The 17,078-nt window shown below is 28.5% G+C and overlaps 1 protein-coding gene across 1 annotated transcript in view; it reads left to right on the plus strand.

Moving 5' to 3' along the window:
• The first annotated feature begins 715 nt into the window (after positions 1–715).
• Positions 716–17,078, plus strand: part of LOC148236813 (uncharacterized) — a 71,623-nt gene continuing 55,260 nt past the window's right edge. Inside the window, exon 1 of the mRNA XM_088182358.1 lies at positions 716–1,010. Within this exon, the coding sequence (XP_088038484.1) occupies positions 779–1,010 (232 nt within the window). The 5' untranslated portion in view covers positions 716–778. The remainder of the gene's footprint in view (positions 1,011–17,078) is intronic.

Raw genomic sequence — 17,078 nt, forward strand, 5'->3', positions numbered from 1 at the left:
GTCTAACCATTACTATATTTAATTAAATCCAATTGTTTCTGTAAATATTAATTTATTGTATTGTTTTTTACTGAATTGGCGTAAGTCTATGCTCTGCATAATTTTATTATTTAAATCAAATAAATATATATGTATCTATGACGTTGATTTAAAATATTTTTTTTTTGTAATTTAATTTGATTCATATGTTTATATATTATTTAATGACAGTTCTCACTTAAATCATTATTTCGTGAGAAAAACACGAGAAGACCGTCATCGCCATGAAATACAATATATTCCGAATTAGGGTCGTCGACGTTACTCTGAACCGCCCTGGGAGTTAGGGGTGAAACGACAGTTTAACGCGTCTCATAGGAATAGACCGCGTGAGAACCGCTCATCTGCACAACCCTACTTTAAAAATCTCAAAAAAAAACAAAAAAAATCCATTCCACTTCGACTCTAATTAGAACGAATTTTCCGACTGTCCACTGCGTGAAAACGTCGCACATCCGTCCAAAGGTGCCACGGTCTCGAAACAGACTAACATAGAAAGAGTGGGGGGTGAGTTTCGACCAATGGGAGCAAAGGGAGGCACGCCATTGGCCCGCGTCTCCAGGCTTCGCATTTAGCGCCGCCCACCCCCACCCTCGGCCCTTATTGAATTAGGCTTATCATTTGATTGCGAGTCGGGGCGGCGCGCGGACCTGTGCGTGATCGTAATAGGGAAATGTGTCGGTGGTAGCGGTCGACAGACTTCAAAATTTTGTCGTGGGGAGCTTGCGACGGGGCCGCGATGGAGTACTCGTACGGGGTGCTGAGCCCCGCCGGCTTCGAAGGCGGCGACTTGGCCGGGTGCGGGTACGGTGAGCTGGCGTCGTGTGCTCAAGTGTCGCAGGCGTACAGGTACTCGAGGGGCTATCCGCAACCTGCGCCCGCGCATGCACCGCCGCACACGCATGCGCACTGCGCCAGGGGTCTCTCCGACACGCACCGGGGGCCCATTTTTCCGCCCATCAACTTACAACGTGAGTATCTTTTTTTGTGATTTTTGTAGATCTATAATTTTAGAGCCCTTTTCTTGATCATATACGAATTAATGATCTATTGGTCAATAACACACAAATCTATCTGCATTTAGTTAAATTCTCAGACAAGTCGAAAACAACATTTAAGATTTTTTAGTCAAAAGTCAATTGTTGTTGTTTTAACAGATTATCTAGGAAAATGAGTTAATATAGATTTATGGAGGATTTTCCGTTCATTCTGAATAAATCTATATTTAAAAATATTTGTGTTTTATTACTCTATATTATTTTATCAAGATGAAGTTAGAATATGTATTTATGAAAATGTACATATATCACAATGACTTTGACCGTTTAGTTAACAAAAAAATTTACCTATAGAAACCGTATACAGAATATAATATTAATATATGCGACAGCAAAAAATTAGATCTTTGTATGAAATATTGAATAAATATATCTCTAATAATACGTTGATTGGATTGCTTAAGCTTAGGACAGATTTAAAAGTGTATTTGATTTCCAAATATGTTTCTAAACAAGGGAATTCCAAGCATATAGTATATACATATACTAGGTAGCTTATTATTTATAAATCATGGTTATTAAGTAGAAAGTCGTGGATTAAAATCACATACCTACTAACACACTACATTTTATAATTTCTGTCGTATCTGATGAAGTTTTCCTAGCTTTTTTTTACTACACGGACAAGTATCGAGATGATTTATATTTTTTTATTCCAAAAATATTTAATATAAAAAAATAAAAATACATTTTTTATTATTATTAATTCGTAGAAGACAATTGAAAAAAATATTACGTTGTAATCTAAAAAAGTTATGGAACTCTAAGAAGAATAATAATATTAGGGTTAATTTAACAAGCCATTATTATTTTCATATAAATACCGACAGAAATATTTCAGATAATATTATGTAACAAATTCGCAAACATTTTAATACAGTTTCTTAGACTATCATTAGAAGACATTAAGAAACCTTTAATCACATATTTGAATATATGCAGGTTAATCAGATTTCCACATTTTTCCATCAAAAATTGACTTTATATAAATATCTTGGTTAAGTTCGTTAGTTATTCTGATTCGCTATCTTGTTTCAAAATTGCGGATATTAAAAATATAAAAAATACTAACTTTTAAAAAATAAAAATATATAAAGAATTTCTATAAAAAGCAAAAAACACTGTTTTTATGATATTTTTACGATATAAAACGGTTTTTAAGTGCAATAGTTAAAATCAGCTTTTCATAAAACTTTTGCATTTTGCATTATTATATAGTTTCGTTAAAATCGAATATGAAATATTTTCTACAAAAGTCATATATAATCCTTTGGATCTCATTATAAATTATCTCAGCTAACTTTTTTTCGTTTTAAAATAATGATTCTACAGAAAACAAATTGGTAACTCCTTATTATATTAAAACTTGAGTCTTTCAACTTTTTATTGTTTCATAATAATATTACTTACTCCGCCAAGAATAATATAGTATAAAGCTGACTTTAGAATATATCTATAGAAGTGCACTAAATAATACATTACACTGAACTGCTATTCCAGATGAATACGTAAAATTTATCAAAATTCAAAAGAAAAAATAGTTATAAGCTCGAAATTAAATGTGTGATTTCACTCTGTTGTTGGTAATACCCATGACCTTATATTTAAAAAACTCGATCTAGAAACATGAATATTCACCCTTAATATGGTCATCCCCTCATCTGGTACAATCATTTTATTAGGCAACTTAGGTTTATCTTGTGATTTCGCAGAAACTAACTAAAATATTTACTTCAAATTTATGATAGTAACTAGTATTGTAGTTATGTATTTGTATTACATTATTTAATGTTACTTTGTTTCTATTGCAAAGATATATTCTAGGAAATTTGCCAATTTCATTGTAGCTTTAAAATGTCTAAAAATAATTATACAATTTTTACAAACCTGTCAAAATATGAATCGAAAAAAACAGTAGATCTTACTAATAGTTGATTTCAATAAAAGCAAACACCATAATTTTTGTCTTTCCTATAAATTTGCCATTTAGGAAGTAGGCCAATTATTTTCATCGATAAATTGTAAAAATATAATAACTTTTGTATTTTTTTTTGTTATGATTATTGTGCTAAATAGCTACTGGTACAACTGAGTCAGATAAAGAAATGTTAAGCATAAATATTTTTAGCATCGTTACAGTTTTTTTTATTATTAGTAACTTTAAACTAATTATTTTGAAATAAACATAACAAATTTATTTTAAATGCTTATATATTACAATCAAACCAATGAGTTGCTAAATTCCATATTTCGAAAAAAATCAATAAAAACCTAGTGTTTTGAATTCCACGAGTTTTAATATATTATTATTTAAAATATTTAGGATTTAAAATTGTAACTTTGAAAAAACACGTTTAAAAAAAATATTTAGAGTTTTTTAAGCTAATCAAATGATATGGTGGATAATTTATTGTTTTTTAATTTTATCAAAGTTTTGATAACAGTATTTTCTAGTCATCTGTAAATATGTACAATATCTATTATATTATATTGACAGATTTTTTACGTATAGAATTAGCAATAAAATTCAATTAATATTATATTTTGCTAATATAAATAACTTTTAAAGTAGTAAAATAAATTATGACTATAATTTAAACGCATATAAATATTGAAGCACGTTTTGATAAAACTATATTTTGCAAATTTAATTTATGGATTTATTAGAATAGTTTTATAAATACCGTCGGCTAAATTCAACCTGATTAAATTTATCCTTAGCTAATATATACAATATATTAAAAATAATATTAATTTTAAAATTAACAATTAGCTACAATAAGTTTCATTGTTACATAAATATAATCAGTTAAATTAAAATACAATTGCAAAAGTTATTGTTAGATTTCCACGCGTTAAATTGAAATGAAAATTTCAATTTTCCCGGAAGTTTTATTGCACGTTACCGCTTCTGAACCTCCGTGTAATAATTTTAGCCATTCTAAACGTGTAGGGGACAAAACGTTGCGCCAAGACCCTCGTTCCTTAGAACTCCAGTCACCCTCCGGCACCTTGCAGCAAATTCATTTCGTAAGTGACGCGATTACTGCTAGCGAACAAGAAATGTGAGGTAGTTTGGATAATTGATACCTACTTGCTACGTATTTGCCAGAAATCTGAAATCATTTACTTTAAACTTATTAAACAAAATTATTAAATTGTAACTATGGAATAATCAATTAATTTAGATAAACTTTTTTATTGCATGAAGTAGTTTTAATTATTTTATAACATTTTTTTACTTTATTGTGTAAGTATATTTTTCATTAGTTTTTTTTTCAAAAATATACTTTTATCTTTGAAAGAGATTAACGTTTAGATCTTGACCTTAAATTTGTTAAGAAAATCATTGCAAAATATATAAATATGTAAGATGAATAATGATACAAATAACCAGCAGATATAAGTCAGTGATTAATACTTGAAAAATCTAAGTTTTAATCCCATATGGAACCTAGCGTTTTTAAATTTCTATCGTGTCTGTAAAATGAGAATTATTAATTATTATATATTTACAATCGATAATCACGGATTAGGTTCTCCAAGATAAGAATATTCTAATGAATAGTTAAAATAAAATTAAGCTGGGTCGTGCATAGTAACATATATTGATTGTAGGCATTTTAATTTCTCGAGAAATTTTGATAAATAAAAAAAATATGTGATTATTATAATATAGTATATTATTGTAAATATATTTGAATGCAGATAATAATAATATATTAATAGTTATTATTGACCTAAATAATCGAAGGACCAAAACAAATCGACGTACTTTGATTAATTACAGAACATCGAGTTATAAGGAAATTTCAGGTTCCCGTATTTATCAATAAAATCTGTTGCTATTTTCCATTTTACAGATAAAAAAAACATAAGTGATTATTAAATAATGAGACACAAGCAAGCAAATTTTATAGCGTAACTCTATAGAAAGCCCCCATACATTTTTGAAATCTGCTAATTCTTAGCGGTTTTTTATCTGATTATTAATGTAGTTCTTAAATTACCAAAGCATAGATAAGTCCGATTACAGTAGTTGAGAAAATCCTGAATAATTTTTGCCCTTCTTTATTTTAAACTATAATATGTTTTTTTCAATAATATAAGCAATATAACAGACATACTAATTCTATATAATATACATGCTACTGGTTTAAAACCATTTTCATGTTTACAATTATTTATTAGCTTAATTTAATAAAAAATAAGAATATAAGATAAAACGTTTGTGATTATAATTTCGACCTTTAGGATTGCATATTATAAAACATCTGGCACGGACCCACCCGTTTATGCATCGGTATAAAAAATGCAGCGGTTGTAAAACATTTAAAAATATTGGTACAAATTTAATTTTTAACAAAATAAAAAGCTAATAATTATAATATTTTTTAATAATGAATATTACCAATTTTTATATTTAAAAAAAACGTTAATTTTTAAATTACTAACAGCATATATTGTGTATTTGTATGAGTTACAATGAGCTATGTATTAGTTAAGTTTTGATATAATGTATACAAGTTGTTGTTAGATTTGATTATTTATTACGATATTCATTAAACAATTAGAAGAGCCTAGGATAATCTAATCTGTGATGATCGTTTGAAATTATAATTTGTATAATCACCAATTCTAGACACGATAGAAAATTGTAAAACATTAGGGGTTTTGAGGGAATTAAAAACGATTCAGTTTCGTTTTGGTAAACCATTAAATTTTATAAGAATAGCATAAAAGTAAATCAATCAAAATTTACAACTCTGCTCGAATTCAATCTTCACCTTCCGCAAAAATTATCACCAATTTCGAATACACATTTCCAATCGATTGCCCGAGTGCGTCGACGAAAGTGCATCTAAGTAATTGAAAGGAGCGCGCAAGGGAGGTGGAGACCAAAAGGAAGAGGAAGAGGACACGCCAGGGGGCGGGAGTGGGGGCTCTGTCGGAGGGCAGAGTACCTCCGAGGGTACGGGCGCAGGCGGGGGAAACAAAAGGCTGGCAAGATGTCCCCCTCGCCCCCGCCCACGTGAGCGATTGCGGCTCTAATTGGGTCTGACGGCCGCTCGAATCTTACGCGCCCCCCACCACCACCCTCCTACGAGCCAGAGAGGGAGAGGGACACCCTTCAGAGGGTGTACGTACACATACATGCATGTCTATATGTATGTACCCGCAAAAACATTTTCTTCCTACTCCGTAGCGAATGAAAGGATCTGCGTTCTTTTATTTTTGTTATTGCATCATTACAATGTAGCTTAATTAATTATATTGTGTTATTTCATATAAAACAATTGATGATAGATAATATATTCTAATTAGGTAATTTATAAATTTACTACATTGCAATACAATTACTAACGCCAGTGCAACGTTAGTCTTAATTTTAAAATATACCTAAAGCAGCTCAAAATTCATAAATTGAATTATTGGTTAATTTTATTTTATTATTATTGATTGTAAATAACAAGCATTAGCCCAATGCGCTACAACGAAGTAAACACAATCAATAACTAAGAAATTGGCGAGACCTCAGATTGAAATTAAAGTTTGTAAATCGTTGACATTAAATTTAATTATTAAAGATTAGTATCAATAGATGTCTATTTATGACCTAGCTTAATTTAAATTGAATTATTAATTACTGTTTTCATCCGTAAGATTAGAAGGAAATCCAAAGGATTATTTGTGATTTTTTATAATAATAATTCACATACGATTTTAATGAAATCATTTATTAGTGCATTATGTTAGATAGCAACGCTATTAATATTCAGTCAAAATACAATAAGCTATTTCATTTAGAAACATAATATTTACTAATGAAAAAGGCATTTTAGATATAGAATATTTTATTATAAATCATAATTGTCTATTAAAAATAATTTTCATTTTTTAAGGACGGAATAGCGTAGTCCATTACGTCTCAGGCTAGTAACTCTGAGGTTACGGGCTCGAGCCCCGGCAGCGGCATTCAAATTTTTATTTTATAAAAATGCGCTATTATTAAAAAAACTGGCCCCAGCTGCAGTGACATCTATTGTTTATAAATTGTATAGCACAAAATAATTTATAATTTATAATATACATAAAAGTCACCGATTCCCAGACTTACAGTCTGGTGGTTAATACGTACTTGTAGGTATTCATTATCTGATTGCCTTACTCAATTGGTACAGATTTGCCCATGTAACAGATTGGGCTTACGCCTGTCAGATTACAACGAAAGATTTAATATTTTTTTTTATAAATCTTCATTTTTCAATTTTTTTTATAAATTTTCTATAGCAGCTACGAACTTTTTTATTAGATATTTGTAAACAGGACGACTTAAAACTATAATTATTTTTAGAATAAATTTCATGTCGATATAATTTAAACTATGATAGTAATCTCGTCCTTAATAAATTGATGTCACTGATTTACAAATTTCGTTTTAGGTCTGGTCTTTCACCTCTTACTTATGTGTTTACTCTATTGTAGCGCATTGGGCTCACGCCTATCAATTACAATGGATGATATTATTTTGATTTTTATTTTAAATTTATATTTTTGTAACAAGTTCTGCTGTGTACAAAGTCTACTTTTTAGTTTGATAGCTGTCTAGTTAAACAGTGTCTTCAAAAACCGTTATATCCCGTATAAATTACGTAAAAAAACATTGTTTTTTAAAAATTTTAATATACAATGTTTTTGTATAATAAAAAATATTTTTACTATAATATTATAAGTACTACACAATTAATAACAAATAGTATGCACGTTAAAATAATAAAAATCCAGATCCATATGTAATTCACGTAGTATATAATTAAAACAATTTACTTATATGTAGATCTATACATAGTACCATACTAGCTGATTACATAAAATACAACAATATTATTCTTACGTGTGTATTGCGTGGATTTTAAGCAATCTGTTTCTTTATATTAAATTCGAACAGTTTATGAATACTTTTCAAAACGAATTATGTGTTATGTAGAAATAATATATTACTAATTTTTTTTAATCGTCGAAGAGCAAAACTGGTTTTTATGAGGAATTACGTATGTAAAACGTATAATTTATTTAGAAAAATCTAGTTCTGAATCTTAGCTAAGAAACATATATACAGTTTTTATTATGATTTTTGATTCACTTTTAAGTTAAAAATAAATTATATATAATAGCTTTATATTATATTATATACTTTTTAGATCACATAAATTTGAAAATTATCTAATTTACATTCATTTATTTTTTGATTTACTCAAATCAAGCTTTGAATATACATAAAAAAATGAACGATTGTTCAAGTTTAGCGTAGATTTTTTTAAATTACTACTATACACGTTCGTCATTCATAGTAAATCGCGTTACGCAAATGAAACATTTTATCAGTTCAACAATTTCTGGCGACCGGTTCAATGGACTGTAAAATACGACGGGAAAAAGTGATATAAAACGGCCCTTTGCCCACCCACCTTTTACGCGGCCCGCAGACTAAGGTAAAAACAAAATACATAATCATCTGTACCATCCGCCATAACAGGAAATAATATAATACTTTTGGTAAACATCCCACCTATACGAATGTTCATTCGCGAATGCGCTAAACGGCTTTTTTCTTATAACATAATATATTTATTCACGCCGTAAAAATCTAGACTTGATACAATAAACGCTATAAATTTTTATGATTTTTTTACTTCTTTGAAAACTTTTTTCTGGGAAACTCGTACGCGCTTTCTCAATTCTTTTTATCGCGAATGTTTGTTATTGCCCATACATGCATTCGTTTTACGATCGCGTCTAGTGGAATAGTTGGGAAATAGTCGTAAAACTACCATTCTCGCCCTAGCCGATGACGAAAATTTATCGACATATAAGCGGATTCTTTATGCCTTAACTTTATATTTTTATACAATGTTATAGCTGAGTTATTCGAATGTCGCGTCTCGTTTTGAACAACAACGCGAAAAATGGGGGTCACATCAACCCCCGTCCACCCTATCATGGCTTAATGCAATAAAATATGTTTTATAATATTCTACTGTAAGAATGTGTTATAGAGATGCAAAGTTATATTATTTAATAAAGCATTATAGATAAGCATCATAAAAACAGGTGTGTTTGTAACAAAACAAATGTTCGCCAATTCTCTATGTAAATCTCTACCAACTATTGTAAATGTCGGCGCCATATTTCCCCTGACCATTCCCATAATATGGCCCATTAATAACGGATATTCTTACGGGAGAAGAGCATTCGTTGTGAACACAATATTACACTGTTCTGTTTATTTTATATATATTAAATTTAATATTTAAATATATTTAATATATTAGCAATAGCCCTAAGAATAAATTTCAATTTCAATATAAAAAGAAAATCTTACTTTTATTATTACATGATTTAATTTATATTTTATCGACCCCCCTAGTAAAAAAATGCTAAGCTTCATTATAAGCAGATAATCTTACTTATATTATTAAGTGATTTAATTTACATTTTAGACCACTGCTATAAATTGAAAAATATTGTTTAAAAAATGGTATTGTTTCATTGATTTTGGAAACTACATGTATTAATACACGCCAGCAAAATCAATTTAAAATATGCCCCTAAAATATAAATTTAAGTTAAGAATTATTATAACTTTAATTAGATTAAAATTTAAATAGCTTTTTATTCACAATTTTATTTTTAATACATTTAATACGTTTGATGAATTATTATCGAGATATATAGATAAAATAAAAACTCAAACACATCGTGTATCGTGTGAAACGGTCGTTTCGAGAGTAATAAACGACTTTCAGCCCGTAGGGTGGCTGAAACCATACCGTACTAAGTCCAGCCACTTTATCATCCATCGTTTGACAGTACGGATGTGGTGTGTAGACTATGACAGGCGTTAAGAAACGACTTCGCTCGATATAACACCCTTAAGTGATAGTAAAACGATTGCCTTGTTTATAAAACAATTGGGCGGAGATAAGAATAATGACCTAAGATATCATATAAAATATAAATCAATTGGGTAGGCTTACAAAATAAATTTAATACAGGTTGATCCAAAAGTATATTATATTTTTGAAAATCATAAAAAGCATATCTAATCGTTGAATTATAATCATTATATCATTGTTTTAATTCAGATAGTTAATTTAAAAAATCAGCACTATAAATCAGTGTTGGTTCTCTGGTATTTACAACGCCATTTATTCTTAAAGTTTGTGTGATTTACTGTTCAACGTGATTTGAATTTGGCTAGCGTTTAATGTTTTTAAAAAAAAATAAAAAAATAGTTTTTAACATATTTTTTATTTTAATATCTTCATTCAATGGTAAACCTCTGAGATAAAACAAACTTCACTTAAAAAAATAAGCTCCATAAAGTAATTTAGATTTATTTGAAAGCAGTTTCAATTTGATTCCAAAAAACGTCGTTATCTCATGAAGCGCAGCAACTGCTGCCATAGTTGTTTAAATTTAAAATAATATTATTGATAAACTTCTGTATTTGAATATACTTATGCTTAGTTAAAGACATTAAATGTAGCTGACTATAAAATACTGGACTTATTTGCTCTATGTATTTGACTTTTAAAGAAATTATTGAAAATGGACATGTCTGATTTCGATTCTAGACTTCAATTCAATATTATATTGTTTATAGTTTATTCATAAAAAACATAGACAATAAATAGATTTGATATTTGATTCTGTACTTCAATCATAAATTATCGTTTAAAAAAACATATTTTCGAAAATAAGCTATGCTATCAATTAGAACAGGGTTCAAAAGACTTCAAAATATGAAAAACAAACAAGAATAGCACAACCACTTAAATATTATCGAGAGCCGTAAATATATTTTTAAGTTCAGCTTTTTATTTTAATCAAAGCTAAATTTTTTAAGTTCATTTTCTAAATTAAAATAAAATTAGGTTTATTTTTTAGATATTTTGTTCTCAAACTATTATTTAAGAAAAAGATTTAGACTGCTCAGCGCAAATTATTTTGCTATTTTTTAGCATTATTTTTACAAAACAGCGAGGCGGTAATTCTAATTTTTTGTTTAAAATTGTTGGATAGCATTAGGAAGGTGATATAAATATTTAACTACAACTTATTGGATACATCTACAAAAATTGTTTTTATTATAACCGAAAATCTGCAGGTTAAATTCTTAAAAGTACGTAGTTTAAAAGCCGCATCCAACTCGCATTTTATCGAAACCGATTGTTTTACAAAATATAGAAGATAAAATTAGAATTAGGACTAAAAGTGAAAAAAATACTCTGCTTGAAAGCAATTATAAAATAAAGCTTTTTAGATAACCAATATTAAGATTGATTTCTAGAAACTAATTTATGCATTTACACCAAAATAACTTTCAACGTTTCAATTCAGAATATTTACGAAAACTTTTCATGATCTCTACAAAATTAAATACAAACATAATGCACGAATAATAGTTAATAATATATCATACTGACCGATTTTTTTGTTTGTATCATGCGAAATTCAGGCAGAAATGGTATGTTCCATTCTCAACTTTTGTATCATTTTACGAATTAAAAATGCTGCTCTTTTCACCATAAAACGTATTATTTTAAAACCAGAAGTGTTTTGGAAAATTCTGGCTTTTTTCACCCTTGGGTAGAGAATGTTACCTGCACTTTTCTATGGGAGCTTCGTCTATAATTTACAGTAAGAACGTGTTAAACTACAAAGCTAGCATATTTTAACAAAAATGAATCTTGGACATTTGACTTCGTATATTAGTGTTTTTAATTTCTATATTGACGAAATTTATTTAAAAAATTTAACGAATTATTAGGTTATATGCATGATTTTTATAAAAATATCTTTAGCTATTTCTAATAAAATATGGACATAATAATTAAATAAATTCTCGAAATGCCTTCACATATCATTGAACAGATAATTTTATAAAGTTTTTCAGCTGTAGTTTTAAAATACCTAGTTATTCATAGTTTTGTTATCAAAATTTAAATACATTGAATTTACTAACTTTTCTATATTTACCATTGTCTATCCGTCTCTTTTTTTCTAAATTTAATTACTTGTTTCATATTTAAATGTACACAATCTTCGTTCACCCAATTTTCTCTCAGCAAGAAATATCGCTGAGAGTTCTGGCAAGAAACACACATTCGCGCGTTGGTTAATTGGGTTGCGGTATAGTACGCACAAACCGAATTCGGTGGCATTTAATCCTATACTCTATTAGTTTCCATAATCCGAAGCGTTTAACAATTGCGGTTTTCCGAGCTCGGGGTTGTAAGTTGTTAGTCTGAGGCGTGCGGTCTGCGCGCCATTAATATTCACGCAAGAACCGCTTCCGAGCCATTAGCCATTCACCATGCCGGTTCGCCATAAACCATTCATGGTTGTGTCAACACCGAAGACCGATATCACCGCAAAACAACGACGCCGTGATACAATGCTTCGTTATCGCGTGCATGACAACGATCGTGGTTCGATTAATCGACGATGGGTGTTTAATTAATATACATAAGTGACGGGTATTAACAAGGCCTCGAAAATTTGCGCAATTTGTAAATATGAGAAATAAAGATGCTGTTAAATAACAGGGAAATTAAAAATATTAATAATTGGCAATGGAATTATTTATATTGATTTTGAGATAGCAAAGCGAATTAAATAAAACGTGAGCATTAAATGTTGTTCTGTAAATTATTTATCATTCTATATGTACACAGAAAAAACAGACCAAAAAAATATTTATGTTGTTTCTAGAGAGCAAAAATAGAACACTTAAGTTCATATTATATATAGTAATATAATACGTGTGTAGATGCTTAAGTACATTGTATATACAATGTACTCATACGCAGGGTAAACTAAATATAGGATTGTCAAATTGTGTTATTCATTTTTATTTAAAATAAAATGTCAATTCTTTCTTTTCAGAACATTAAACAAATAATTCTTAAAATATGATTATATATTTAATGTTTAACATAATTTATAAATTAATCTAATCATTTTATTAATTAAATATAATTTTTAATTTGATTTATATTTTGCTAAACGGTAATTTTATTTGATATTTTTTTTTGGGATATTGAATAGTGGACAGATTGAGCATCGCTCGACCGGGACGTTCTCGGGAAGTGACTATCGTGTCACACAGAAGGGGATAAGAAGCAAGTGGCGCTGGTAAGGTCAGGGGGATGGGGGATGGTAGTAGATCGATATAAGGAGATTCCCTTCCCCTACACTTCCGGTGTGTCACTACGAGGACATTCTTCTAACGGGAGTGAAAAAATATGGCTACACAAAATGGTCGAATCAAAATGGCGGAATTCCCTATTTCACATGCCACTGATGCATTCTATAAATTAATATTTTTTTCTAAGAAACCGCATTTTTATATATATTATAAATATACGTGGTATTTGATCAATATCATATAGATACTTAATATTTATTTGAAGCCCATATACAGGTAATAGAAGTCGCTATGAAAAAAAGTCGTATATGCTATCAAACAACAATTGGTTTGGTAGCATAAAATAATATATATATTTCCACAAACTTTTTCTGCAATGGAAAACTTGTAAATCCTAATATTTTAACGGAACACCTTGATATGTAAAATTTATTTTTTATTTAGGAATTACTTAAAATAAATAATTTAAAATATATTTGTCTGTGAATACCATATTATTAAATAAGTCACATGGTATTTAATTATCTCATTATCGGTGATAGTTTATTTTAATTTTTTAAAGGTTTGCTATATTATTAAATAATCATGTGTGATTATTAAATATTTTCATTAATAATTAAAGTAAAAAATAATTTTTATAAAAGTGATATTATATGGATAATAATAAATATGTTTTAAATAATAGTACACATTAATATTCTAAAAAATATGGAAATTCAATTCATTATTTCCTTTATAAAATATCTTGCAATGTGCCACTAAATGTATATGCCATAAAAATATGATTTATTAAGCAGTGCAGCTCAAAATTCATAAATTGTATTATTGGTTAGTTTTATTTTAATATTATTTGCTGTTAATTTTCCATTGCAATATGACAGGCATTTGCTCAAAGCGTTACAACGGGGTAAACAATCAACAACTACGTAAGTAGTGAGAAATCAGACTGAAATAAGTACCATACTTTTATTACTTATAAACTATTATAAGAGATTTTCGCTATGCATGACTTAGCTCGATTTTAATTTAATTATACTGCTGAGAGATCTAACACAATTTGCGATGATCGATCAGAATTATATTCAGATGATAATAATCACTAATTCCGATCCCATAGACACGATATAAATGTTTTTTGCTCGGGAATCGCATTTTCCTGATAACAAGTTATATTTATATAGATAAGTAGGGTAGTTTTTTTTCATTAATTTGTAAGTTATGTAGTTTTTTGTTATAAATTTTTTTTTTCAAATGAATTTTATTTTTTATGCAAATAAATCTAGTTTAATTACCTTTCATAAAAATAAGTAGACTAGTTAAGCGTTTAAAAAAATGGTCAGATTAATTTATAGTAATACTAACTATCAATTTATATAATAGATTAGTTCCGATAAAAAATGAATTAAATAGTGATTTATTAAAATGTGGTTTCAAAAAAAAGATTATAATTCGGTATGTAAAAATTTACTATAAATATTGACTTGATACTACTATATTTATTTATTCTAATTGCTCTTCTAATAACATTTCCTTAATAATATATAATCATATATGATATTAGATATTGTTTTTATTCTTATTCAGTTATTTGAGATGAGCACGTTAAAATCTATAAATGCATGATTAAACAACTCTTTAGCCACTTCTATGTCGTCATTTAATAAGTCAGTATAGGAAATATCAAATCATTACCATCATTTCATTGAAATATCAGAAACATTCCCATTATTTACATTAAACTATATTAGTCAAATCAATAATTAAGAAAAGTTCTATACGCCTTAGAAGTAAAAATAATGTACTGGTTTAGGGTTTGATTAAACGATTATATTCGGTTTTAAGTATAATTTAAGGTTTTTATGACATGCTTTAAATAAATAAAAGTTAAAAATGAGACATTCAAAGAACCAGTCCTTCAATATAGGGATATCAAAAATATAAGTTAGATTAATATTTTTTTTATCCCTTTATATAAGTTCAATATAACTCATTTAATACTACTTTAGGGGCACTATCCAGGTGTAAAAATATGTTTTTTTTACTTTTATAAATATACATCTATTCAGAGGTAAATATGGACAATTAGAGGTTATTATTAGATTAGATATTGGCAGTAGTTTCTTTCGAGAAATGATGAAACACAGTTTTTTGCGTTGTGTACTTGTTCGTTTTTGATCAATTTCAGCTAATAAATTACTAATAATAATTTCTGGAGGGTAATAATATTTATTTTTGGATATAATCAAATGTCAAAATTTTCTCAATATCTCAAAAAACTCAAGCCATGACTTTTCCTGTCGATGGATTAACTTTGAATTTCTTTAACCCTTTCCGCTCGTATGGTGCGTGAGACGCACCAGTACTTGGGTCTATATTACTCGTAAGGCGCGTCAGAAACACCATTCCAATTAATGAAATATAACGTTGATTTTTGGGTATTTCCTGTGCATGTTTTGAATGGCGTTTTTGCAGTGTTGTAGACAAGAGTTTCAAGAGTCATACCTTATCAAAAAAATATCATTTTTACCTGAATCAAGCCGGGGAGAGCTTATTTATCGGGATAAGTCGGGGTTTTTTTGATGACTAAATTTAACGGCAGATTTGCCGTAGCTTCTCCCAAAGGCAACAGTTGGCGATCGCCTTTCGGTTGACACGCGTCGGTGACGTTTTTATTACCTATTCTGTTTTCGACAGTGGCTCGGTTGTCCGTAATTTGCGTCTAAGTGAAACTATATATAGTGACTGATAATTTTGTTTAATTACTTATTTTGTAATTTTATTGTGAAGTTGTTGTAAAGTTATTTTTTAAATATTATTGTGAAAAAATAGTGCTATGGCTAAATATAGTGGTTGTGAAGATATGTTTTGTAATGATAGTGTATAATCTTATATTGGGCGACAGTCAAATAGGCGATTCAAAGTGGGCGACAGACTTACGGGCGATGGTCTTTTGGGAGATACAATAATAATGCTTTACAAATAAATGTGATGCAAATGATGATCTTATAATTAATTAAATAATTAACGTAATTAAATACATACGAAAATATAAGTAATATTTTTTAGAAAAGAATTAAAAGATGAAAACATTCGGTCTAAACAAAATATAATATACCTACATAAGATATATGTATATTTACTTATCATTTGTGCATATTTAATCATAAAATTAATCACTTAAACAGTTTGATTTTTTTATTCAAGAATTTAAGAGAGTTACCCGATATTATAAAACACTTAGGCTAAAGTCGGTAATTTTATTATAAATACCTACCAAAAAAATGTCTATAGTGGGCCCTTACGCGAATTTTTTTTATGTTTTGAGCCTTGGAAACTACTGTGAGAACAAACTTTTGGAATTCCCCAAAATCGAATATTTTACAGTTATCTATTTTAAATTAGATAGGATTGTTATATATAAATATAATAACACAGAACTAGCGCTGATAAGTGTTTATCGTGGATTTCGCCCTTTACGCGATTTTTTTATATTTTGAGACTTATAAATTACTGTGAGAACAATCTGATGAAGATGTCCTTTCTTAGTCCATAATTTCTACTGTTGGCTTTGCTTGGTTAATGTCGAATCATTGATAATACATCATTTTTATTACGATTTATTATGGCTTAACAATTCTTTAAAATCTAATATTGTTTGCGTTTTTTGTCAAATTTTCGAAATTACATTTTAAATTATATATACATTTCATACAGTAACTGATGTTAAAAGCTTTTCATTCGGGGATTCCTATTCCATAGATGTTCTG

Source organism: Plectrocnemia conspersa, unplaced genomic scaffold, assembly GCF_051122295.1.
Source record: "Plectrocnemia conspersa isolate PC_06_02 unplaced genomic scaffold, ASM5112229v1 ptg000003l, whole genome shotgun sequence".
NCBI classification, from domain to species: Eukaryota; Metazoa; Arthropoda; class Insecta; order Trichoptera; family Polycentropodidae; genus Plectrocnemia; species Plectrocnemia conspersa.